Source organism: Echiichthys vipera (assembly GCF_963691815.1).
Source record: "Echiichthys vipera genome assembly, chromosome: 22".
In the NCBI taxonomy this organism is placed as follows: Eukaryota; Metazoa; Chordata; class Actinopteri; order Perciformes; family Trachinidae; genus Echiichthys; species Echiichthys vipera.
Genome location: NC_139847.1, coordinates 5,147,822 through 5,175,671, shown reverse-complemented (window position 1 = coordinate 5,175,671; position 27,850 = coordinate 5,147,822). Strand labels below are relative to the sequence as shown.

The 27,850-nt window shown below is 43.7% G+C and overlaps 1 protein-coding gene across 4 annotated transcripts in view; it reads left to right on the top strand.

Annotated features, from left to right (window-relative positions):
* Positions 1-27,850, top strand: part of LOC310964004 (phosphatidylinositol-binding clathrin assembly protein) — a 99,130-nt gene that overhangs the window by 20,038 nt on the left and 51,242 nt on the right. For all 4 annotated transcript variants that reach the window (XM_083936965.1, XM_083936963.1, XM_083936964.1 and 1 more), the window contains exons 2-4: positions 2,383-2,525; positions 26,761-26,836; positions 27,167-27,269. In XM_083936965.1, the coding sequence (XP_083793091.1) occupies positions 2,383-2,525; positions 26,761-26,836; positions 27,167-27,269 (322 nt within the window). The remainder of the gene's footprint in view (positions 1-2,382; positions 2,526-26,760; positions 26,837-27,166; positions 27,270-27,850) is intronic.

The following is a 27,850-nucleotide window of genomic DNA, read 5'->3' as shown; positions in this document are numbered from 1 at the left end:
ATCTTTATAATATGCTCGGGGACCCGAACAAGAATCAGCTCGAATCAATCTCAACTAAAGTGGTGAGAACAGTGAGGCGGTGCCAAGCTGTTAGCATCTAGTCACATCATATCGAGCACCTTTGAAATACAGTCGGCCTGTAGTAACTTAGAGGGTTTTATGCATCGACCGCTCGATGAGATCTCGTGTAAAAGCAAAGACTTCTGTCTCCTCGAGGGTTCCATGAACGCAAACAATAAACAGTTTCTGCTGAAGAGCTCAATGGCTTAGAGATAATCTTACCTGATAGAACAACTAGAAATGCACTGATACAGGTATTTTTCCGATACAGATAACTGGGCTGAGCGTATCGGCCGATACCCGATTCCGATCCTACTGTTGAATGCATGAACAGTATACCTTTCTTTGTGAGTGAAGGCATCAGGCTTGACATAAACATTTAGTCTGGTTAAACGAGGTCGCGGGTACAAGCGGCCAAAATGTGTTTCCTCAGGAGGGGGGCTGGAGTCTCCCTTAGAGAGAGGGGGAGAAGTTCAGCATCCGTGAGGAACTCGGAGTAGAGCCGCTGCTCCTTTGCGTTGAAAGGAGCCAGTTGAGGTGGTTCGGGCATCTAGTAAGGATGAACCCTGGGTGCCTCCCTAGGGAGGTGTTCCAGGCACGTCCAGCTGGGAGGAGGCCTCGGGGAAGACCCAGGACCAGGTGGAGAGATTAGATCTCCACACTGGCCTGGGAACGCCTCAGGATCCCCCAGTTAGAGCTGGTCAATGTGGCCCGGGGAAGGGAAGTTTGGGGTCCCCTGCTAAAGCTGCTGCCCCCGCGACCCGACCCCGGATAAGCGGATGAAGATGAGATGAGATGAGATGATAAAAAATAGGTTAACAAATAACACAGATTCAAATGAAGAGCTCTTTTCCAAAACGAGATAAAAGCCAAATTTAATAAAAATGAGTTTGAGCCACTTTGCTGTATACAGAACCTTTTCACTGCTTCATCAGTGTTTCTGCCAAATCTCTATATTTCCTTGTTTAAAATGGTCTCAAGATGCAGTTCCTTTCCAAACCGCGACCAGCGCCAAACCTATTTTTAGCCTAAATGCGATACGTCCTCTCGACCAATCAGAATTCAGTGAGCGTTCTATGCGATCCAACATGGCGGTGCTCTGAAGCGGGAGAGTTTTTTGTTTCGTCCGTCCGTTCAACACGTTCAGACTGAGCCATAAAAACCATTTTGACAAGATACATTGAATATTAACCAAATGTGTGGGTCTGGGTAAAAAATGTAAATTTCCTGAAAACTCTTAAAATGGATTTATAGTGTTTTGGAAAAGAGCTCCTCAAATATGCTTAATATTCTTTATTAACAAATAACACTTCCATGTAAAGTGCACTGGAAACAGATATTTTAAAATGTAATAACAAATATAGCAGCTGCCAGAAACCCAACAAACGACGGCTTAATTAACTTGCTGTGTCTGATGTTAATAAATCAGATATCCGATCCAGCTTATGAGTCATTATCAAAGCCGATATCTGATCCAGGTATGGGATCGGTGCATCTCTAAGAACAACTTTGTCTTCAATTGCCCAGACTCGTGACTTCACTCGTTTGTCTTCTTTTCTCACTTCCGTTTTTCTTCTTACGCAACGACTAGCTTAAGCTGAGCTGTAAATCACAGTGGTTTCTCTCATCGACGAGTTCCACTGCTGATTCAACGTGCTGAATCGGCTGAAAATCCGCTGACAAGGGACATCTGGGGCCAAGGGTGTGGGACACACCACAAAACCTAGGGCGGCGGGCGTTCACTGTCGACGACAGACCAACTGTTGGCCTGGTGTGTCCCCGTCCTTTGTAAAAGTACTTTTAATACTTTGTTAAGAATCTGATGGCCCATACCGTAACACCAACTTAGAAAGACTTGCACTAGCATCTCCGTGACGCCTCCTTATCTCTACTTTCTGATGCTGTGAGTTGTGTAACTTTTCAGTGTTGCGCCTGAAGGTTCAACCTTCCATTAGGTTCAATGAGTGAATGAATGAATGAATGAATGGCACCTGAACTTCTGCTACATCGCAACAGAGCAGAGAAGAAGGGAACAGTGCAGCTGAGTGAAAGTCAGGAGAGGAGGAGGTTCGAAAAAGTTCTGCAACAATCAGCTGTCCTTCGCACTTGAGTCACTTAGGAATTCAACTTAAGTGCGTGCATTGTGTTTGTTTGTCCTTGCTGCGTCAATTCATTTGCATTTGTCCGTCTCTCCGTGTGAAAAAGCAATTTGCCGTTGCTCTCGATCAGGGTTATGAAACCTTTAAAAGCTTTTCTCATTACTGCCGTTGTGTAATTCTTTGTGTGTCTCTTCTCTTCTTCTTTTTTTTTTTATCCTGCCAGATCTGATCCACTGCACCAATGAGATGAATGTGAGCATTCCCCAGCTGGCGGACACGCTGTTCGAGCGCACGGCCAACTCCAGCTGGGTGGTGGTCTTCAAAGCCCTCATCACCACCCACCACCTCATGATGTACGGCAACGAGGTAGGAGGCTCAACACACCGAAAAAGCACACACACACACGCATTCACCCCACAAAAAAAAACCCTCCTGGGCAATCCACGGCGGCGACGTCAACAAGTTATATCATTACCCAAGTCTGTCTCGCTCACACATTCATAAATCCAAACACGCATGTACATTTGGATCATTAATTCATGTCCATATCAGCATTAGGATCAACAGCGGGGGAGGGTGTCTTGGATGCAAACAGTGTGCGCAGCAGCTGAGAGCGTACACACGGACGCGCGGAGTGAATAATAGAAATAGCTTCGGAGCGCAGAGAAATTAATTAACTCGAGCCGGAAAACAAGATGGGGGACGAGGATAGGAGCGCATGAATAATCAAATGACTTAATAATGAACATGGAAGAAGGAACACAGTCCAACACAACAGTTGGGAATTCAAATTTAACCGTTCCCTGCCCTGAACTTTTGGATTTTCTTTTTTCTCAACCAGACAATGACATTGTACCGTCTGTGCACGAAGAGCTCTGTTCAAACCCCAAGTCAGCAAAATGTCTCGATTTGAATTCGACTGCGTGGCGTTGAGTCTTTTGAAAGGGAGAGGAGATTAGGAATTCAGAGGGAGAGTGTAGTGTTGTAGTTTTATTAATTTCTTACAAGATAGAAATAGTGCGTTTTGTTCTTCAAATGAACTATTGTAGCTTGCATTTACATGAATCCTCTCGTGTGCGGACTATTAATAATTCAGAGCGCAATCCCTTTTGAAAAAATACAACCGAAAGTACACTTTGATATTCAGATGGACCGCTGCCATTTGGATCTTACTACACTGGTGTATCGTTTAATGTATATTTGATGAAAACAGCAGTCCGAGCACTGTATGTTGCTTTTTGTTATGACATATTTTCTTTGATCGCAACATAAAATATATGATCCCTAGAGTGCTGGCATTAATTTGTGTAGTTGTACGCCATCTATTATGGAATTACCTCGGCCAAGGAGGTCGTGCTTTTGGCTCGGTTTGTTTGTCTGTTTGTCAGCAAGATTACAGAAAACCCCCTGGCACGGTTTTTATGAAACTCAGTGGAAGGGTGAAGCACGGGCCAAGGAAGAACCCATAAGATTTAGGAGTGGATCTGAATATCAGGGCTGATACACAAGGTATTTTTCCATTCTGATGCATTCTTGTGCTGTCGGAATAATGGGAAAACTGGGCAAATTCATGCTGCGTTGACATTGTGAGATAGGACATTTTTCTACAACGCCACAGTGCCGTGTTCCCCGTTGTTTGAACAGATCTGGGTAAAAAAAAACAAGGTATTTGTCATTTTATCTCTTTCTTATGGGTGAAAAAGGTGTCTAACTGAAGGAGGAAGCGATCGGTATTGTTCCCATGTTCGGCTGTTGTGTCTGTTTTATTTCAACGGAGCGTTTGGACCCGGAAATCGTATTTTGAAATGGTGTAACGTTAGACTTAACAGCCGGATTACCTTTAAACAGATCCAGGCTAGCTGTTTCCTACTGTTTACTGTCTTTATTCTGAGCTAAGCTAACCGTCTGTTGGCTGTAGCCTATATTTACCGTACAACCGTACACCTCGTGGCTTCAATCTTCTCTTCTAACTCTCGCCAAAAATAAGATATAAATAAGAGCATAAGAGTTCCCTTAGCGTCGAACTATGCCTTTAAATATCGATATTCTGCAGTCTGTTAAACATCTTTGTAAAAATAAGCATTTCTCCTCCCTGTATACCAAAAAGTGGGTTGTTAATATTACATTTGTGTGTATTAACACACATCTTGAATGCAAAGGATAATATACTGTTCCTTCTTGTACACAAGCGCACACACACACACACACACACACACACGGCAGTCAAACACACTCGAAAACGGACACACCCTGCACCACATTCCTTTCAATTTCCATTAAAATAGGGAAGCCTCGTTTAGTCAAGATCACTCGTGTCGATGTTACGCAACACTTCCCTTTGCCGGGCCCTTGTTTATTACGTTAATCCCAACTTCCTCTGAAAAGAGGAAGACTCCGCTGTGAGATCATTGTACGAAACGAGCTTCTAAAGTCACTGACAGCCAAACAGCAGCCGGGGCTGACTTCACTGCTGCTAAAATAGGTCTAGAGAATTAGTCAAAGCACTCCAAAATTAGATGTTATGTTGGCGGCAGAGACGCATAACTGGCTTACATAAGCCGAGACCTCACACACAGTTCAGAGAGACATCGGGTCATCAGATGAAGCCGTGCTAAATGTTTCGCTCAAGCTGTGGAGATTCCAGCAACATTTTCTGACGAACCGAGTCACGCTAAGTAGGTCACCGCAGAGCAGGAGGAAGTGGTGTAGAGGTATTCCCAAGCTGTAGGCCGATTCATCCCCGAGTTGTCGCCGTCAGACTGAACCTTTTTGATGTCGACGCCTCAGCTACAGTGACTAAACAGTGATTGCAGCACTATATTAATTCTGCATAACATTAGAGGGGTTTGCAGAGATGAACACATCTGTGCCCTAACTTTATTTCTTTTTCTCACTCAAAATGAGAGAGTTATGATTGAGTCCAAAGACCTGGAAATGAGTTCACATCGGGTTCCCTTGTCTCAAAGTCGGTGGGTTTTTTGGTAGATGCCTGAAATAACATCTGTGCGTAATTCAAGCTTACTTTTATTCTACGTCATAAAGTATGTGAATAAAAGTTTGAAGCTTTTACATGTCCTAAAAAAGGAGGTCGCTAACAAGTGGCTAAACAAACTGACAGATGTTGACGTGGTCAGGGAGCTGTGATTATACTCCGAGGTGCGCAGTCGGGTCCATCGTTGAGGACGCACACATGGCTCCATCACACCTACCTACCTACGAAGGTCTGCTCGTCTGACCTTGAGGCTGCCCAGTCTGGCTTTCCACACGCACATTTTACTTTGTATTCCTTTGAAGACGGTGGATTTCCTCCTTTGCTCTTTATGTCTTTTGACTTTGCACTTCTGGGACTCGAACACCAGTCCACTGGGGGAAAGCTCTGCGTTTTGAGACCTATCGTCTTCTTCTTTGTCTTCTTCCTTTACTTCCTTATCATCATCTTCGTCTTCTGCTTCTTCTTCTTCTTCCTTACTTCTTCACCTCCTTCTTCATCTTCTTCTTTCTTACTTCTTCGTCTTCTTCTTCGTCACCTTGTTCTTACTTACTTTTTCGTCTTCTTCTTCGTCTTCTTCTTCGTCACCTTGTTCTTTCTTACTTTTTCGTCTTCTTCTTTGTCTTCTTCGTCTTCTTCTTCCTTTTCTTCATCTTCATCTTCTTCGCCTCCTTTTCATCTTCTTCCTTACTTCTTTGTCTTCTTCTTCTTCCTTTTCTTCATCATCTTCATCTTCTTCGCCTCCTTTTCATCTTCTTCTTCCTTACTTCTTTGTCTTCTTCTTCTTCTTCCTTACTTCTTCGTCTTCTTCTTTGTCTTCTTCGTCTTCTTCTTCCTTTTCTTCATCATCATCATCTTCTTCTTCTTCTTCTTACTTTTCTTCATCATCATCATCATCTTCTTCTTCCTTACTCCTTCGTCTTCTTCTTCGTCTTCATCTTCTTCTTCCTTACTTCTTCCTCTTCATCACCTTCTCCCTCTTCACACGAGCGGTCCACCTGCACGTTTACATCAGGCGGACCCTCGCGTACATCCGGACGTGGAAAGCATGATTTCGGCTTTAGTGGTGTTATAGCTATACTTTTTGCCCAGTATTAACTTCTTACTTCAGCCCATTGCATTTACGCTTCTAAAGCTTACAAACGTTGTGTATATTTGTGCAGATTAACTCCCTGTACAATAACTATCACAAACTTTTGTTCGCCACAGAGCTTATTTTTGTGCAGTATTCCAAAAATCCAAAGACTAAAAATCCCACGGGCTCTTTGTCGAGGGAACCAGGGCGGTGCTCACTTCGGCCTACAAAAATCCATCATCCCCAGAGCGCTCTGTAACTCAGTTAAGAGAGAGTGATCTTTTCTATATTAATATTTCTTTGTTTCTGTCTCCAATCCATCGTGAAGTGATAACATTAAAGTAATAAGCAGCATCTTTTTGTCTTAAGCCATTTTCGAACAGAAGCATTATTAATACCCCTCATTACATTGTATTTTTTTTAGCTGTGGGTATGAAATGTAAATGGTCCTGGTGCATGACAATCCTGTACCTCAAATGAATAACACACAGCACACTGTGTTAGCTTAAAGCATTAGTTACGGATAAATTGAGTTCAGTGGATATGTACTTGAGGCTTCTAATATATATAATGGCAGCTACCACAGTAACGTACAGTCATTTAAAGGCCCTTATTCAAACACACCTGCAGTGCATTACAGCACTCTCTGCTGTAGCGCCACAGACTGAGGCACCAGGCTGTAGTAGAGCACGTGTGTGCACTCATCGGCCTACATTCATCAGGCCTGTCAGTGGTGGACATTGCTGCTGACTGAGGCTCGGCGGCCAGGTGTCCCTGCTCCCTCATGGCCGTCCCATCCATTATAGTCGGAGCTGAGAGAACTCTGGCCGTAAAATTAGAAACCACAGACCCACAGAATCGGGGTCAGTAGACTGCACATTCCTTTTCAGATCAGCACGCCGACTGGTTCCAGCTCGGCCGGCACACAGAAGATGGCCTTGTACAGTGTCTGATGAATGCGCTGATAGTAAAGCACGGCTTTTCTATGCGTAAAGATGTGGCTGTTTGTCACATAAATTGATTTGAAGGGTTCCCACGCAGTCTTTGATAATGTTATGATGGATATGAGGGTTCACAGAGCCGACTCACTTTACATATTAGATGTTGGCCCGCTTCTGATGTGATGAAGGCTTCCATCCTGAAATGTTATTTTCTCGGGTCACTCTGCCTTAAAGAGCTGCTGAGCCTGAAATAATTTAATTTGTCTGACGGTGTTTCGGTCTCCCCAGGACTCAGGCTTTTCATATTCTGAGGATAAAGGATAAAGCTCAGCGGGGAAAAAATGAATCATTATTGCTACACAAACTGAAAGTTAACTTTTACTTTTTGTGTCCAAAACACAAGCAATTTTTTTATTATTTAATAAGGAACTGAAGGAAAGAAAAAAGAAGAGAAGATGTAGAGATTGGGAGGTAGGGAAATAATGAGGAGGTACAAGGAAGGGAGAAGGGAAAGGAGTTACAGAAGGAGAGGATGTGGAAAACAGTGTCTGGATGAGGTAGAGGAGGAAGAAAGAAAGATGTAGGTAAGGAAAGGAAAGGGTGGATAGGAGGACAGAAGTTATTGAAGGAAATGAAGAAGTAAGTGGCAGGGAGGAGAAAAATGAGGTAGAGAAGGAAATGAGGAAGTAAGGAAGGCAAGGAGTTACAGAAGTAGAGGAAGGAAATGGGAAAGGAAGTTATTGACAAGAACAAGAAGAAGTAGAGAATGAAATAAGGAAGCATGGAAGAAAGGATGTGTACGAGGGAAATAAGTTATTGAAAGAACTAGGAGGTAGAGAAGGAGGGAACGGAAGTGTGAGGGGGGGTTATTGAAGGAAAGGATGATACAGAAAGTAGAAGGTAGAGAAGGAATTAAGCAGGGGAGGAAAGAAGTTACAGAAGGAAAGGAAGAGAAGAATGAGGTTGAGAAGGAAGGAAATTAGTTACATAAGGAGACGAGGAAATAGGAAAGGATGGAAAGACAAAAGTTGTTGGAAGAAAAGAAGAGGTAGGGGGTCAGGTAGAAAATAATGAGGTAGAGAAGGAAATGAGGAAGGAAATGAATTGCATAAGGAGACGAAGGAAGTAGGAAAGGAAAGGATGAACAGAAGTTGTTGAGATAGGGGGGGTAGGGAAGAGTAGAATGAGGTAGAGAAGGAAATGAGGAAAGAAATTAGTTACATAAGGAGACAAAGGAAGTAGGAAGGGAAAGGATGAACAGAAGTTGTTGAGGTAGGGGGGTAGGGAAGAGAAGAATGAGGTAGAGAATGAAATGAGGTAAGAAAGGCAAGGAGTTGAGAAGTAGAAGAAAGGAGTGGGGGAGAGAAAGTAGGAGGTAGAGAACAAAATAAGGAAGCAGGGAAGGAAAGGAAGTGTAGGGGTGAAGAAGCTATTAAAAAGGAAGTCGGAGGTAGAGAAGGAAACAAACGAAGTAAGGAGGGAAAGAAGATATTGAATGAAATGAAGAGGAAGAGAGAGAAAGTAGAATTCAGGAGAGGAAAGACAACAGAAGAAAAGGATGTGGTAGGGAAGAGAAGAATGAGGTAGACAATGGAGTAAGGAAGGAAAGTAGTAAATAAAGGAGAGGAAGAAGGAAAGGATGGAAAGGAGGACAGAAGTTGAATGAAATGAAGAGAAAGAGACAGAAAGTAGAAGGTAGAGAAGGAAATAAGCAGGGGAGGAAAGAAGTTACAGAAGTAAAGGATGTGGTATGGAAGAGAAGAATGAGGTAGACAATGAAGGAAAGGATGTAAAGGAGGACAGAAGTTGTAGGTAGGGAAGAGAAGAATGAGGTAGTAAAGGAAACGGGGAAGGATACGGTGGGTAGGAGTAGTGAAGTTATTGTAGGGAAGGAAGAGAAGGAAAGTGGGAGGTAGAGAATGAAATGAGGATTGAGGTAGAGAAGGAAATATGGAAGGAAAAGAGTTTAAGAAGAAAAAGAAGGAACGAGGTAAGGAGAGGATGTATAGGAGGAAAGAAGCTATTGAAGGAAAAGAAGAAAAGAAGAAAGTAGGAGGTAGAAAATGAAAAAAAGGAATCGGAGAAGAACAAGAAGCGTCTGCGGTCAGACAGACAAATGTCTGAGCATATTTTAATTTAGTCCGCTGTTGCGTTCAGTCGCTCTGGATGTCAGCAAAACGCAGCTGCTTTAAATGCAGCCCCTTTTATTATATTCAGCCCCTTTTATTATACACAGCCCATGCTTTCAAATCCAATGTGTGAACTTACCATTCAGAGCAAATAGCAGGTGAATTAACTTTTAATATCTCTCCTTTGCCTCGGCTGCCGTATTTGTCAACAGGCTTGGGATTGTGATTAGAGTAATGGTGCATTGTGTGTGTGTGTGTGTGTGTGTGTGTGTGCGTGAAGGGATAGTCGTCAGGCCGGTATTGATAACTCATTCAGTTCTTCTTCCCCCTCCGTCTTTTTCCCCCCTCCACGCCAAGAAGCAATTCTGGCTCCCTCCCCAGTGACACTGAATCTTACGAGCAATCAAGAGTCGATCAATACGTTTGATCCCGATTCACTTTTGTGCTGGCGCGGAGCCACTCGAAAGCCGTCTCCTCGCATGAACTTCGGACAGCGTCTGAGGAATCGGGCGCAGACGTTGAAGCTGCCCGGCACGCAACTGGAGATCTCCGTGTCAGTAGCGCTCACCCATGGGTCCAGCAAGCAGGAGGCGGGATATGATGTTGATTATACCGTGGCAACGTTTACGCTTACTAATATGGTCATAAATAATCAAGCGTCTTGCCTTTCCTTGAATTTATCCCATGATTTCGGAGTCACCCTTATACGAAAGAAGTTCTCGAGTCTCGTCATCTCTCCGGTTACACGTTTCTGTTCAAGTGACGCTACTTCTTCGCCCTCAGGGGTTTGTTTTCTTCCGGTTTCGCACGAGCCGCATGATAGAAGCATTATCAACACGCCCACTCGCTCGCTGTAGATTCTCCAAACTAGTCACGCATGGGCCCAATGGGACATTACCAAACTTTGGACTAGGGAGCTGGCAGGGGGAAAGTCTGTCTGATGGCCGATCCGACTGATTCGGACATGGGCGTTGTGAAATACAGCTCTGCCAGGTAATTCCTAGATCATTTCAGGCTTTCAGTGCATGTGTGAAAAGGGCTTTAGCTTTAAATCTGGGTGATTGTGAACTTTAGCATAGCATAAAGTTTAAATTTGAACCATTGAGGGATTTGGCGAGTGCTTAATCCTGACTCCTTACCTTCCCATTGTGTCAGCCTCTGCTTCCAAGCTTTTGTATGAAAGGCTAATATGTACCAAAAACAATCCTGCAGGAAAACCCTAAACAATGGCCATTTTTCTCAACCCCTCACCCCCAGCGTCAGAGCTCCTATTCCTCCCCACTAAGGAGCTCCTTCCCTGGACAGTGGAGCTCAGACTGCTGGGTCTCCCTCCCTGGGAGTGTGGACGCTTCCACCACCCAAGACCTGAACAAGGTTACAGGAAGATAGAGATGAAGTACAGATGCAGGATAAAAAAGATGCATTTAATTTGTTTGCAGGTTTACCGGAATGGGGGAAAGATGTAGCCGATAAAACGTAGCGTATAAGAAACGAGCGTTTGGGTCAGAGGGAGAAATGGGGTCACATAGAAGTCAAAAGTTATTTAAAAATCAATTTTAAAGGCTAAAAGCACGTCTTTAAATGGATATCCGACACATAATCCACCTGAATTTCATTTCTTTTCCAGCATTTCCTTCTCCATTACTGATGTAGAGTCAATGTAATGAGATATTTTATGGTAAAGATTTTATTTGCTTTGGTTTCCAATAAGCTCTATTTACTGTATAACAGCTATAACACTAATATAAAATCAGATGTCAAATTAGTTTTCCTAATAGACATTCAGGCATCGTTATTCAGAAACTATCATCTAACTTTTATATGATACATGAAATCGCATTACTTTGTGAAGCGTGAAACTGCAAAATAACAAAAATGAATTCAAGCAGGACCGTGCACATGTTTCTGATGTATCCAAGGAGTATTCGTTTGTTGAGGTACACATAAGCCAGATGCTTAGTGGCCTATTTCTGTAATGTGATGAGGAGAAAAGTTGCCAACAAAATGAAAAAAGTCTTTAGTCAAGAGGACGGCAATGAAAAGTATAAAAGAAGACATTGTCCTGTAGCTCCGCAAACATCAATTTGGACCGGGCGAAAATTCACACTAACATCTGGCTTTTGTCTTTTGTGGGCTCTGGCGCTCATTTCTGCAACTCTTTGTCATCTCGGCCTCAAACACCGTCCGTCTCAGCGCTCAAACGTCCTTCCACATTAGTCTGCACCGAGTTTGAAAGAGAGACTGAATGATTAACAGATAAAACAAAGAAGTAACAACCGTGACGTTGTTTCTGGCCACCATGCTGCGTTCTCCTGTTTACTAACCCTGTTGTACGGCGCGTTGCTGCTGTCCAATATGTCCCACCCGATTAAATAAACAACAACAACAAAAAGGCATACTTGTCTACTGGCAATGGGAAAGGAAACATTTGCCTCTTTTCAGTGGGGTTTCCAGTGTTTGAAAAACCTGCATATACGCACCAATTTTGGTGGAAATAGGATATGTAGTTGTTGTGGCGGCGCTCGATGAAAAGTCGCGGGGTCAAGACAAAATTAAGTGAGACTCATCCTTCGAATGTTTGTACATAGTTGTTACAAAAATAGTAACATAGCATAGTTGCATATCTCTGTACCAATCGAAGTGGTCGACACCAACAGACCACGCCAAGAGCCGTGCTGGTGGCTAATCAGCCTCTAGTGCCTCTACGGCTGTCTTATCTTTGAAATCGGCGTTTACTGCACAGCTTTTACTTTAGAAGCCGATTCTGTTGTTTTTGTCTATACTTGTATTTGTTCAAGAGATTTGTACAGCTCGTCTTACATATCCTACAGCTGCATTCACACAGCGTCGGGCAACTCCGGGAAATTGCTGCAGATCTGTCCGACGGTGGGAGTGTCACGGCCCGTCATGGCCCGTTTTTGTGACGTCCCGTTGTGTCCTTTAACCCCCTAACATAGCACTATTAGACTTTATATTTCACAGTTATCGTTTTCCATGAGATCTCGACATTTCGCACGTGGAAGTGAGTTTCATGTCAAAGACAAAGAAAAGAGAAGGAGGCTCTATGCGACTCTGCTGGACAGTTAAGTGCTTGTGTATAGTAAGTATAGCGTTGTTTACTTTTGACTGTACGGGACTGTCACGCTGCTTCAAACGGACTTAGACTAATCCGATGGCATTGGCCACTGCAGTGTGACGTTGGGTTGCGTTTCTCCGGAAGTGGTGTCACTTTTTTCGGCGCCACCGTGTGGCGGGTACCCCTCAGTCAGAATAAACGGATTGGCTTTCCCCTGGACTGATTCACACTAATGCCTGCGTTTAAAAAAACAAAAACCCAAAACAGTCACGGTTTTGTCTAATGTAGCTGTGTTTTTGCAGTCACTTTCTCCCCCAGTTATTCTAAAGAATAAAAGCTTTTACCAGTTGAACACAGCAGAAAATCACAACATGCTGCAACCATAACCTGTCACGCTTAAACATTATTATTTATTTTTTATGATGAATGAAACGCCTTTTTAATAGCCCTCACAGTTTTCCCTCAGTGACTTCGAAGAATGTCACAGCACAAAGATTTGCCAGACCGCGGCGTACAGTATAGTACAGCACAGCACAGCGCTGTGAAAACCCTTTTTCGGGGAGTTTGTTTTCAAGGACGTCAAGTCCTCCGAAATACTACCAGTCATCCTTTTATTCTTCAGGACTCGATAGTGGTTATAAGTGTCAGCGGGGAAAATTACAGGCTGATTGATTGCACCTAAGTGCATCGGGAATAGGGCAAGAGAGAGAAAGGGACTCTGTAAACCAAAACTGAACGATGGGAGTACATTTGAGTGAGGGAGGGTAGTGCGGTAGGGTGAAGGCAGGAGGAGATGGCGAGAGAGAGAGAGAGAGAGAGTAGACAGAGTGGGAGAGTCATTAAGGACATGAGAGGAGACAGGAACGGTCTGGCGAGGACACCGGGGAAAGTGCTGATGGTAGCAGGACACATCGCTTTCCTTTTCTCTGTGTGTTTTTGTGTGCGTGTGTGTGATAGATAGAGGGAGGGTACAGTAAGGTGTTTGTGTGTGTGTGTGTGTGTGAGACGTTTGTGTTTTTACGCCAGTGTAAAGTTGCAGTGGGAGTCGCCATGCACCCCCCCACCCCCAAACCCACCTCGCCTCACCCACCAGTGTCCCAGATAGCAGCGGCGCATTAGTTTCAGTGACGTCAGCAATGCACTCTCATCACTTCACTCCCTTTACCTCCTCCGGGAAAAGCGAGGACACCGACGGAGAATTAAGCAAAGATAGTGTGTGCGTGTGTGTGTGTGTGTGTGTGGTCTTATGAAAGACAGATATTTGACTGGGCAAGAGAGGGAAGATAGGCAGTTCAGGAAAAAGAGAGGTAATGGGAAAATTAAAGACAGAAAGGGGGTGGTGAGATCTGCTGACTCAAGCACTGTGTCAAAGGGAGCAGGGACAGGGAGTGTATGTATGTGTGTGTGCGCCTGTGTGTGCGCGCGTACGTGAGGTCACCCTGACTCTAATAGGGGTCACTTGTGATAATCTGAAGAGCTTGAATGCACACACATAGACATCAAGTCATCCCACACACACACACACACAGACACACACACAGACACACACACACACACACACACTTCCTATCAGCTGCTGATGTGGCGAACATAAAGATGATTAGTGTAGAGGCAGATAGCAGTGCATGAACCGTGCGTGCGTGCGTCCGTGTGTGCATGAGCCGTGCGTGCGCGCGTACATCCCATATCTAAAAACTACAAAAAAAAACTCCCAGTTGACCCACGATGAGTTGACACCCTCACCACACACTTCCTTATGCTCCTTCAGGGAGATAAACAAGTTTTTCCAACCCAAGTAAATTGGCTGCATCTGTGTGATCAATAGATGAAAAAAAATGTGTGTGTGTGTGTGTGTGTGTGTATGGCCTCAGCAGACTCAGACAGAAACTTGCTGGGTAAAACTGTCTCAATTCTCCCAGTCACGGATCTATTTTTATTGTGTTTTCTTCCCTTCAATACTGATTCAACTTATTGATTTTGGAGCATCTACTGACACATTGCTAATCTCGCTTGTGCTTAAACTCCACCTCAGTCCACGGTGAATGTCCAATCATAGCTTAGCCACCGTAACGAGGCACGGCAGGCCTGTCAAGCTTTAGATTTATCCGCATGTTGAATATGTGTATATGGTGCAGTAGTAAGAGCGACTAACCATTTCAGGAGTTTGGTGCATGGTTTATTTATTTATTTTTAGCTTCAACAGACCCACAAAATGCAAAAAGTCATGGATCGTTAGCATGCTAGGTTAACTAGCTTACTACCAGCAGTACTACCTGTGTTTCACCTTCAAAGACGAGGAGCACATCATCAATGAACTACAGTAGTTTGTGGGGGTTAAACATGATGTTAGTGACTTTAGGCTCCTGAAAACAGAGTTCTTTAAAACCAGTCCAGGGTGAATTTTCCCGAAAAGTCCGTTTTCAGCAGTCATGTCAGCATTGTTTGACGTCACATTGTGCGACGGTAAACAGTCAGTTGCATCCGTGGAGACTTGTGGAGCACTCTAGATGTGACCAGCGGACCGAGCTGCTGTTATGGAAGAACCTAGCCAAAAACTGGTGCTATTTAGCAACTTATCAGCACTTTGTGTGTGTCTCATACAGTCCACACGGAGGAATCTGCCCGGTTTGCCTTGTGATGGCCTTCCTGTTAGGAGCGCTATCGCCACCTACTGCTTTGGCATGTGCATGACATTGTTCGAGGCGGATTTTCGGTTTCATGTCAACGGAGATATTTCGGTGGTGTGGATGGGAATTTTCTTTAAAACTGGGCCATAAAAATACCCGTCCTCATGTGGACTAGGCCTTAATTTGAAGGTCTATATTAAGAACGAGTTTGTTTTCAGAACAAGCTGTGTAGAAACATAAAAAAATCTCTGACGGTCACAGCGTTTTCCACCAACTGATGGAGCTTATGTACTTAATTACAGCTGATACAATCTGATAAATCCAGATAGAAATGAGAAGCCTGCTTCTGTTTGCAACTGTGTAAAACTAACCGCTCGACAGGTGTAGCAACAGTAACTAAGGGAGGCGTTTTGATGTCTCTTTTACACTTCAAATAAATACTAAAATGAATCTAGTGCGATAATTGATGTCTGATGGAGGTTTGAAGTGAAGCTAAGTGATGTCACATCTGTTATGAAATCCACAATGTGTCCGCGTAGCTCGCTCGCTGTACATCTGTGGGAAGACGTGTGTGTCTGACCGTGTTTAGAGGGCAAACTGTAGCGCAGCTGCTAATGTTCCAGGAAATGGAGGAAGACCACTTCCCCACCCCTGAGAGCGAAGTGGCCAGTCATGCAGGGCATCAAACTGAATAATACTTTTCTTATTTTCTGTTTTCACTGTTATGAGGTTACCTTATTTTTACAGCATCTCCTCTTTATGTGTGCTCAGCAGTTGCACACTTGTTCCTCTCAGCGCCTGTGCGGAGCCGTTTTGCTCCCTCCGCTAGTCTCTCTTCAAGTGCCAGCTTTAATTAGCAGTACTGTAATTAGCTCTGGTGTCGCCACCCCTCCATACAATTGCACTTGAAACATTACAATTAGCTGTTTCACTGCATTTGATCTCCAGTTCAAAATAATCTGCTGATATTAAAGTCATTGATTTCCAGACTATAAAAGCGAAACCTCCCCAGTTTAATTATATTACTTAATAAATAAATGCCAGTTTTCAGTCAGCAGTGTTTCTCGTAAACTCTAATGTACTGTATATTTACCAGCTGTTCCATTAGCTTATGGCTCTCTATCAGGTCCAACACTTCAGCACTGTGGCACACCTTTATGTACATAAGGTGACGCTCATTATTTAGGAATGTTATGTCTGATTGTGGAGTTATAAATACAGACACACGTGATTTAAAGGGAAGTAAAGTAGGAGAAGCACATGACGATTGACTGTTACCCAACATGGTGGATAAAAACGAGAGTCTCATGGATCATTTAATAATATTAAAGTTTATGCTATGGCCATTAGTTTTGATTATTTAAAGCCTATGATTTCCCCCCCACATTGTCACGGCCGGCTCTAAATACTACAGCATCCCCATCAAGGAGCCGCTCAAAGGAGGATGAGTTGAAGTTAATGGGGAGAGCATGGCAAGTCCCACTACAGCCCATCATATCTGAGTAGTTTTACCTTTGACAGAAAAGTGCTTTCACATTATTACATATATCAGTATCAGTAACCTTGATACCCATGAGCCTCAGCCACCGTTGCTACGGAGACAAAGCCAGAAAGAGGCACCGCTTTGAAGTTGGAATTGGGAACAAAACACTGCACCATTGGTTGCAGCCGGATATCAGATAGGACTGTTAACTACTTACACTACGGTTGCATCTTCAGTCTAACATCTCCTGCCCTCTGACTGATTTAGATACAAGATACTTCCGGTCCGAGCCAGCTAACGTCGGGTTTAGTGGTTTGCTAACATGAATGGTGATAAAATAATCCGATCTCGAGGCTCTGCAAGACTTTCTAGACAGTGATACGAGTTTGCTGAGGTTGTGAAACTCAAACAATGACTCCACCGTTTTACAGCTGCAGCAGTGGCAACCATAGACCCAGTTCAGACCAAAGATTCACGACCAGACGAAACCGTTTTAAAACTCTGTCAACTTGTCAGTAGCTGGTTTTAGAACGTAAGGCACCTGTAGCAAAGTCTGCTGGTTAAGTCAGTTACAAACTGTCAGCTGCTCGAAATAGCAGGCTCAACGATCGTGCACAAGAGGAAGAATAAAAAGACATGGAGAAAGAGAGAGAGAGCCATCTAGTGAACGAGTGCCGTAACTGAGAACAAAGCAGTGAATCAGGGAAATAAAAGTTATTTTCCCCTTTTCATCACTGCTAGAAAGGCAGCTGTAGCAAGTATCTCACGACCTCTGTCCTCATTCATATTCTATAATGCTAGAAATTATATCCAACTACGAAAAAAAACCTGAAAAGTCGGAACCGAAGTACAGAGAGGCATTGCTATGGAGATGATACACCGTCACCTCTTGTCTCATCGGTGTGAACTGGCAGGCTTCAGAACGCTGCAGACCTGAACATTGCAATTAGCTGCAAGTTTCAACTCTTCTCGTTGCAAATCATGGTCTGAACTGGGCTTCAGACTCTCTGTGGTAGCAACTGAGTCGACTACAGCAGAGCGTGATGGCGCCTATGAGTACCTTTGTACAGTGTCATGACCCTCGAAGCCTTGGACGTGACAAGTGAAGTTTATTCAACATTATCTATATAGAAGAAATAAATAATTTCAGAGCTTTGGATTCCCTGAAATTAAAAAAGTATTTCACCATTCAGGACCAAAACTTCATTCAATAACTTCCAGCTGAGACCGTTGACCACATTCCCCTAAGATTGTTTCTGATGGTGCTGCTGGAGGATGCACTGCTACCTGACTCTTTGCACTTCATGTTTCTGTCAATACTGTAAAATTCAAGTGTGTGTATGTGTGTTTCACATTGTGACTCATGTTGCTAAGCTGCATCATTGACCTCACAGACAAACACTCATCCACCAGCAAGACACAACTGCTCCCACGAGAGCTGGAGCCCACACACTATCAGCCTTGTCACCTTGTAGGCACAGATTCCCCCACACTTGCACAAACACGGGCGCACACACACACACACACACACACACAACCATACAAATGCATAAACATAGACGTTTCTATAATCCTATCATTCTCAGCACCCACCCAACGCTGTTTCTGTCACACTTCGATTAGATTCAGGGGCTAAATGGTCGATTGCGTAAGAGAGGAGGAGAAACACGACGTAGGAGAAAGGAGGATGAAGGAAGGGGGAGAATCCGAGGCTGCAAAGCATTTTGTGCTTGTGCACATGTATCTGTCCACACGTCTGTTTCCTTGTGTGTTTTTTTTCTTCTCGTCTTGCATAAGAGCTACTTTCATTCAACACAGCTCGATCACGACTCATTCTTCTCGTGTGAGTCATCACCTTTCAGTAGAGCTCGCTTCGCAGTCAGTTCTGTCGATTTTCGTGCAAAGGAAAGTCGAGCACAGCTGCCAAAAACAAATTCCCATGTGACTCCCCGAACCCCCGGCCCCCCCGGAGATAATTGTCTGTATTCCCTGTAAACAGTAGTTACGATACGATGTGACTTCAAAAACAGATATATTTTGAGCTCTTTTTAAGCAGGAGACCCAGATTGCCTCCTCCCTGCTGGCTCTGTGTACACACTGGCAGGTCCAAAAGGGCTGAGCGGGAACTGTTTCAACTTCCCAGATATCATGTAATGTGACGTCAGTAAGCTGCACACAGCACGCTTGTGTTTACCAAGCAGACTGGTCTGTGATTTAAGGAAAAAAACAAAAAACGAAAGAAAGAAAGAAAGAAAACCAAAGGGAGGAGAGATGAAAAATATCTTAAGTGAGCACAGCTTTTTCTGGGCAGATTACATACTTCAGTTTCAGTTCAGTTACCATTCATTGCTTCCTTTGGGAAGAAAAATAAGAAAGAAAAATTAGGATTTTGTTTGGAAAGAAAGGACAACTTTAATTTAATATGTAAAGGGGTCAGAGCTTCATCTGAAGTGCTTGTCAGTGGATTTTATGATGGTGTAATGATGGTGTTTAACATGGTCTTTTGGAGTAAACAGAATTAATCAAATATAGTATTCATCAGTACAATAAATTTCTTACCAACATACGTTTACTCATAACCCAATTTTTGAGTCCTCCTATAAACTCTACTAGCTACAGCATCCAGATGTGCAACCAACCAATCGGCAAACAAACCGTACCTTTATGTGCTCACGCTGTAATTAGACAGATCAGAAACTGTTCGCACTTATATCTACGAACGAAAAGTAATAAACCGTTTAATTCTTATATAACCTATGTAATCGTGTACTGCCTTGGAGGGAGTCAGCCGACAAAGTATAAAGAGAAACGACATCCACGTAGGGAGAAGGTCGGTGTGGATGGATGATGGAGACTGCTGGTGGTGTCTCGTGTGAAAGCAACAGTCAACGTTGACTTATATTAACTTATACTTGACTAACGCCATGTTAGATAACAGATTTTAACCCAAAACCACAATGTTTTCCTCAACCTAACCAAGTAGTTTTGTTGCCTAAACAGGTTGTGCACAGCAGGGTAGGGCTGTAGTACTTAAGTCCGAGTCCAGTCCACTTTTTGGAAGAACTTGTCTCAGTCTTGTGCCTTGTTGGGCTCTGAATTGTCTTGTTTATAGATCCAAACTCCTTGATCACTACATTAGCATCTGTTATGGTCTTGAACAGGACTTGATTTGTTCTTGACTGAGTCTTCACTTGGTCTCAACTGCCTTTGACTCATGGTCTTGACTCGGACTCGACTGGACCTGCTCTTGGACTTGACTTAAGTTGCTTAAATACAGCCCTGCTGCAGGGGCTTTCTCAGGCGCTTCTGTTGCTGCTCAATTTTAGGATAAAGTACGGAATAGTGTGCATAAGGTTTTTCTAGGAAAACATAGGACAATATGTTGCTGAAATGCAAAAACACCCCACATCTTTATCATCTGTATCATTATCAAGGTAAATGGGATGATGGCCGAAAGTATGTGGACCAATAAGTGATAGTTGAACATCCCATTCCCAAACTGTTTGCATTAACCTGCTGCTATAACAGCCTCCAATCTTCTTTGAAAAGACTTTGAAACCCCGGCTGCAGGGATTTGCTCCCATTCAGACGCAAAAGTGTTTAAATTCATCCTGAAGTTATGGATGGGGTTAACGTCAGGGTTCTGTGCAGACCAGACGAGTTCTTCCTCCCCAAACTGTGAACACCATTTTCCAAAACGGCTGCCACAAAGTTGCTTCTGCCTACAAAAATAAATGTCATTGTTTGTTGCTGTGCAGGGAGCAGCACTACATGAAAAAGCACAGCTCCCTCATTTATTTCAAACAAACCACTGCGTTGATGCAGTGGGCTTCTCTGGGGGAAAAACGCTGACATCCTAAGGAGCAGCAGCATCCTTCCCTGAACCTTCAAACTCAAGGATCTGTTACTCAAAGTGTATTGGTTTACATTTCACCAACACCCCTGTACCTGAAACAACACGCCCCCAACAATGCAAGGCTGATATGAAACACCCACAATTGGCATGAAAAACTGAGCTTGAGAACAAAAGTATATGGACAAGGGGTTGTATGTAGTGCATCTTAACCCTATGTTGGCATACCTGTGTGATTGAGAACCAAGAAGCGTAAAAATCAGTCACAATGTAGTCATTTTAAACTCAATTAGATCTTCATTCAGTCACAAATTGTAGTCGGAAATCTACCACAGCCGACGGAGCTCCAGCCTTTGCTTCTCCTCTTGATAACATAACTACGCAATTCAAAAGAAAGAAAGGAAAACCACTTCAGGTCGGTGCTGAGGCCGTGGTGTTCGGTTACTAGGGAAACCACCAACTTGTGCAGTTTTGAGAGGAAGACGTGGAAGGAGAAAGAAAGGGTAAGGGATGGACGCGTGTAGCTCTATGTATAGCTATGTTGAGGCTGCGAGAGGCAGGGAGTAGCCGGGATCTACATGTATCAATAATACATGAGGTTGTTCTCCGATATGCTAACATGAATTATTTGACGAGTCGACCTGCTTCTCCGTCTCACCCCCTCTCTATCTCCGTACGCTCTCCTCTCTATTCGTAGACGTTTTTCTCCAAAAATCTGAGTCTCCTCTCAGAACAGCATCTTTTTTCATGGAACCGCCTTCGCTGAATAATCTAGGGCTCCGCGGGTTTCTGAGTCTCCCCCTCTCTCTCTCTCTCTCCCCCTTTCTTCGCCGAGTGTCTCTGCGCCTTTAGATTTTCTCCTTTTTAACTACATCCATGCATTTGTGTGGGTTCCCTCTGCCTCCGCCTTAGCATTTGAGGCTGAGGGAGGCAGACTCTCATCAGATGGACTTTTGATGAGGTAGAGAGAGTCAGCACTCGAGATGAGGCAAAGAAAGAGCATATCTTAAGTTTGAGCTCGTCTCTCTTGCTGTCTCTCCCTCTTATCCTCTCCTTGTCTGTGAACATCCTATCTATAGTATCTCTGTCTTAACCTGGGTTAACCTCAGACAGAATTGTCGTCCCTTAGTTCTTAATTTGTAAAGCTTTAATTGTTTTGCCTAAGTCAAGATGCGTCAAGTAGACAGCACCCCCTCTCACCTTGCGCTAAAGAAAACTGGATACAGCGTTCGAGGCAGCGCCCAGTTCATTCCTGTGAAAGCTGCTCAGTGGTGCACAAAGCCAAAAACGTTCAACTTCCTTGGGTAAAAATACCGGCGCGATCGGTACTACTTCCAGAATATGGCTGACTTCCGCTAGCTGGGCCGGCTCCTTCTGGTTTAGCGCTCTGGCCAATTTGACTGAGGATTAAATGTTTTAATCGTGCATCTCGTCTAGACTTGCTAAACATTATCGGACGGAACCGAGTCAAAATCTAACCAGATATTTACAGACGTCTCTTTTGCCTTATCAGACAGAATCAGTATGTGAACAGATGACATACCAGGTGGTTTTTGTGCTTTGCGGATGCAGAAAAATATTCAAACATACTCATAGAAACACAGAGGGAATGCACCAAATTTAAAAGGTACACACAGAATTTAGCAATAAATGAATTCAATTAATTTAAATCAATGTGAAAAAATGTTTTGGGGCCAAATGGCATCTTGCTCATGGGAACCGTAAAATGGTAACCCTATAATGTTCTAACCTGAAATCAATGATCAACCTTTTTGGGACTACATTTCCGTCCACAGATGGGCCCTCAATCCCCACATGTGACACTGTGAGCAAAGATTTGTCCCCACAGTGTGAGGATACACATACAAAAGGGCGGGGGGGGGGGGGGGGCAAGAACAAATTCAAATCCTTTATGCCTTTTTTAAACCGTCCCGGAGCCCTTGGAAACGTGTCAGTGCAGCTGAATCCAACACACATGTCTGCAGGGGTATTTCTGCTCGCGGAGGCACACACACACATTCTCAGATGCTCAAACCCGCCAGTGAGGGCTGGTTCTCTGCCAGATCGGGAATTGGCAAACTGGCAAATCTCAGATCATTTTAAGTCAGTCGGACAGAGACGGCCTTAACGTTAAGATGCTTTTGGGAAGCCCGGGGCCTGAGTTCCCCAAACTGTGGACGGTGGCCAAGACTTCTTTCACTGCGCACAAGGGACAAAATGCAAGCATGGGTCGCGTCTTCAGAGACTGAGTCAGAGTTAAGTCTCAGGGTTTCAGAGTCCAGAGTTCAAGTCAGGTCTCTAGTCTCCCCAACGGTTTGACTTGGCAGCGATATTTCAGGGCCAGCAAAAGACTCTGAGGCTAAAGTATGTATGGGAGTAATAAGTAGCAGATGGAGCGATGCATTATTTTCTTTACTTTTAGATTTAAGCTGATGTTTAGCTGCATACATTTCATGAAACAGCAGCTTTAAAATCTGACTTTAGCTGTTTCATAACCTGCCTTGCAAATACCATCTGTCAGAAGAAGTCACGCCATATGCCTATTTTACTTTTAGACGACGGTGCTAGCTCGAGTGTGCTCTGGCTCTGTCTGACACCTGTGTAGATCAGCCACGTGCTTGTACTGTACAGTTAAATGTAAATGAAGCCTTCTCTTTATAGATTCAGCCCTTTTATTCAGCTCAAGGTCTTGGAAGTCCTACAATTCGAAAGGGCATAACTAGATTATAATAGAGATTCCATAAACTCTGCTGAGACTGTCGCAGCTGGTTTTGTTTTCACACCTGTCAGCAACTGACGGGGGCTGAAAAATAAAGCCAACGTGGAGCTGCAGTTCCTCAAACGGCCACTTGAGGCTGGCTCCAAAAGCGAGACAATCCCCATAGACCCCTGTGTTAAAATGTCTAACTTTACAGCACAAACGAACAACACAAAACGACAAAAACAAATAAGTGAAAAAGTTTAGGTCTCTGTGGCTAATTTTGCCTGCTAGTTTTTGTGTTGTGTGTTTTTATATCTTGTACACCTAACTGCAAATTAAGTTTCCCATTTGGAACAATAAAGTGACTGAACTGAACTTCATTCTGCTTGCCTCAGCTTCACCCTCGCCCCACCTCTGAGCAGACGGCGGCAGTTACGGCCAAGATGGTGCCCCCACGCTCGATACCCGACCCCGACAATTCAATTCAATCACATCTTAAGACACTTTACATATAGAGTAGGTCAAGACCACACTGAATTAATTATTCATGATTTACAGAGACCCAACAAATTCCCTCATGAGCAGCAACAAGTCACACTATCTTTAATGAAAATAGGTATCATTATTATAGTTATTATATACAGTATCAATATACTGCAATCAGTGGCGATCACAAGACCCGTCAAAAGCGGGTTTGGATGAATATTTACAAATGATGTCTGGGTCCGGGCTTGGCCTACAACACATGGTGCGTCCACATTAGTGGACATAATGTGTAGAAAGTATAAACAATGATCGGCCTAATGTGTCTGTGGGCTATGTCTTGTTCAATGCTGGGTTTTGATACGTGACAACCTATGATGACAAACCTATATCATGGAGACTACGTCCATGTTGTACAGCACCTTTGTTTCCCACACCTGCACGCTGCATTTGCTTGATAGTGCCTTAATAATCTTTTTTAGGTCAAGACTAGGGTTGGTGACAAGTTGCAAAACATTTCTAAAGTTGATTTATTTGCAATGCAAAGTCCATAATTCAGACTCGAAGTTAGTTTGCCGATCTCTGCTGAAAAACCTAGAAGTTTCCGGGTAAATATGGATGAGCTACCAGAACATGCTCAGGGATGGCGGTCCACCCAGAGGCCTGCCTGCTGTCTGAATCTCCTGCTTCAGCCAGAAAAATCTGGGCTTGAGAAAGTAAATAAGTAAAGCTCTCCTCATCATTAATATCTCAACTCTGGGTTTCTCTCAACTAAACTCGCAGACTCAAAAGAGGAGGAAAGCTTCTCAGTATTCAGCGGTAACACACAAGAAAAAAGCAGACGTTGTTCTGGGTGACTCCCAGGTGTGAGCATGAAGATGTGTAAATGTGAAGCGAGGTGATGTCGGAGAGAGAGAGCAGACACGCTAAGCAAAGCTTCCCCTGGAAAATGGGGAGTGTGGAGCTTCCAGCAGCTGCTTAAAGACATCAGATATGCCAAAAACGAACAAGTAACTAGTGTTGAGGTAGAAGGAAAGTAAGAGAGGGATTGAGTGTCTGTTGGCAGTGGGAAAAAAATGTTCAAATGCAAACAGAGACGCTTGAAAATGACAGGGACGACACGATTCAACACTTTCTGGGGACCAAGTTTCAGCTTCAGATTCGATCTCGTTAACATTTTCAGGAGGTGCGTTACATAAGGATTTATTATATAGTGCTGCCAATCTTCTGCTTCTCTCCAAAGGTTAATTATTTGTATTTGTGACCACTTCCTGTTGCCATTCGTCCACCCTCGTCGGTTCTGTGTGTGCCCTCCTCAAAAAGGACTCCTGATAAATGGCTGTAGAGAGTGTGGGGGAGAAAAGCAGCAGGAGAAAAATTAATTTTGAATATTTAAAAACCCGAGGTGGTGCAAGCGTGTGAGGTTAAGCCATCTAAAAGCAGCAGGAGAAGCAGTAGGAAGACAAGAGTTAAATCCTCCTCTCTGCTGGTGTCCGAGTGCAAGAAACCGAACCCCCACCAGCTCTCGAGTTTGCCGTCCTCTCGCTGACCTCTGACCTCTCTGCGGGAAGGCAAACAGACCCAAACGACAAGAAAAGCTGTTAATAGGCACCTGAATTCATTATTTAATCATCACATTGCATTTAAAGTGTTTGAGTCATGGCTGCGTGCTGCATTTTAATGGAGACTTTCCCGTCAGTGATGGATCAGATCATTCTTCGTTATTAGCTGTTGGCTAATGAGCACAAGCTATTACCATCTGTCAGACGGTGTGACTGTGTTTCAGTGGATCGGCTCTTTTCACTTCTCTTTATAATCTTTTAAATAAGACAAGATGGCCCCGTGCTGAACGGTCAAAAGGCATTTTGAGGATGCAACTGGGATCCTTACAGCTGGAAACCCAAATGTGACTTAAATAATTCCATTAAGCCTCGGGATCTCCTAGTTAGAGCTGGTTAATGTGGCCCGGGAAAGGGAAGTTTGGGGTCCCCTGCTAAAGCTGCTGCCCCCGTGACCCGACCCTGGATAAGAGGCTGAAGATGAGATGAGATTATCCAACCTAAGACCAATGCTCCTTTCATGCATGAGTGCTTAGAAAGGCGCCTATAAATAAAATGTATTTGCAATGTAACAACTGTTTAAAACAAATCTACGGTGTCCTTGAGTGCTTAGAAAGGCGCCTATAAATAAAATGTATTATTATCATTATTAGTAATACAGTGAGAATGAGTAGAAATGTGAATATTTGGTTAGCATGTTGATTTACGGTTAATGGTAATTGGTAAATGGTAAATGGACTTGTACTTATAAAGCGCCTTTCTAGTCATCTGACTACTCAAGGCGCTTTCACAGTGTCTGTCACATTCCCCAGTTCACACAGACATTCACACTGATGGCAGTGGACATCTACATACCATCTAATCTGATCTAACCATTCACACCACATTTACACACCCATGCGCAGCACGGGGAGGAATTCAGGGTTCAGTGTCTTGCCCAAGGACACTTCGAACCACCAATCTCTCGAACAGAGGACGACCCACTCTGCCACCAAGCCACAGCCGCCCTGTGGTGTGCGGTGTGTCCCTAAACTTTTTAGTTAGGGGTCAGAGTGCTCCTAGTGAAAAAAGTTAGTCTGGAGCCCTGCATCATTTTCCAGTTTCTCAAGTCGAGAAGTCGTTCTTCTGGCCGTGTGTTCATGAGCTTCAAGTAAAGCAACAGCACAGACGCTACAGAGACTATTTGTTGTATTTTATTGATCAGAGCGTTTCAACGACACAATATCTGATCTGGAAACCGATCAAGGGAATCATTCTTCAGATTTTTCCGACATCACGTGAATGCAGCGCAAATCCCGCAATGTTAGCGAAAGGAAATAATAATTAGTGCATCCGCTCCTCGATTCAGATCCGCTCCAAGATGTAACAGGTTCTTCCTTCACCTGTGCTTCACCTCTCCACCATGTTTCATGAAAATCGAACCTGCAGTCTTTCAGTAATCCTGCTGACAGACAGACAAAACAAGCCCAAACCATAACCTCCTCGGTGGTGATCAAGGCTTATCCAATACAATTAAAGGCTTTTAAAGTCCATGGGGAATTGTGTAAAAGTTTCTCTCTCCACACGTTTGTAAAAAACCAATAAATTGACACTTTCTTTCAAGGTTCATTCGTTTCATATTTAACTGCTCTCAAACCTTCACTCGACCGAGCATCAACTTCTGTCTCTTGTCTTTCTTTCCCCAGCGTTTAATCCAGTACCTGGCCTCCAGAAACACCCTGTTCAACCTGAACAACTTCTTGGATAAGGGAGCTCTGCAAGGTAAAGCACACAAACACTTGTTCTCTCATAAGTCAGGCGGCAATTCTCTACAGCACTGCGTTGTATTTTAATTTTTAAAGAACCAGATTGGCAGGAGTTTGCCTCACAGGACATTACACAGAGCTCCAGAATCAATCGAGAGACAAAATTGTAACTTCAGTGTGGTTGATTACTCGATTCAAATGCCTCTGACGCAATGATTGCATGTATACAGTAAGATATATGTACGACACCTAGACAGTTTATAGGGCGAAGGGTGGATATCATTTGCTGCCGTCTCTCGTAATGCGCTCGGTTTATCTCCTTCCTTTCCACTCTCGCTTCTCCCAGGTTACGACATGTCAACCTTCATCAGGCGGTACAGCCGTTACCTGAACGAGAAGGCCATGTCCTACAGACTGGTGGCTGTGGATTTCACCAAGATGAAGAGGGGGTAAGAGCACTTATACACACACACACACACACACACACACACACACACACACACATACACACACAAAATGGCACTCATCATTTCACATTTCATCTTGTCGCACACCGGAGATGAGGTTGAGTTTTTTTAATGATAGAAAAACAACAGACAAAGTGTTTTGTTTCTATGCCAGCAACCGTACTTTTAGGTTCAAACACACGCAAACTTCTGTTTTATGTTAGAGAAACAACTGAAACTTCTACACACCTGAACACAACAATACCAAAAACTTTCCTTTTAACAATTAAAATGCCTTCATTTAATGTTTATATGCACAGCAGTGACCTGAAAATGCTCTTTCACCGGTTAAGGGAATAATGAGAATATTGAGGTTCCCCACGTTTACATGAGCAGAGGAAAATGGTTAAATGGGAAACTGACGGAGTAACTCTTCCTCCGGTACAGAAGGTGGTGCTCCGCCAACATACAGCTGGTCGGAATACGGCTTTTTCTCCCCGTTCACCTTTGTCAAAATCACAAGCAGGAGGAAAATGGCAGACTTTTGGACAGATTACGATAGAAACGGGTCTTCTTGGTAGTGA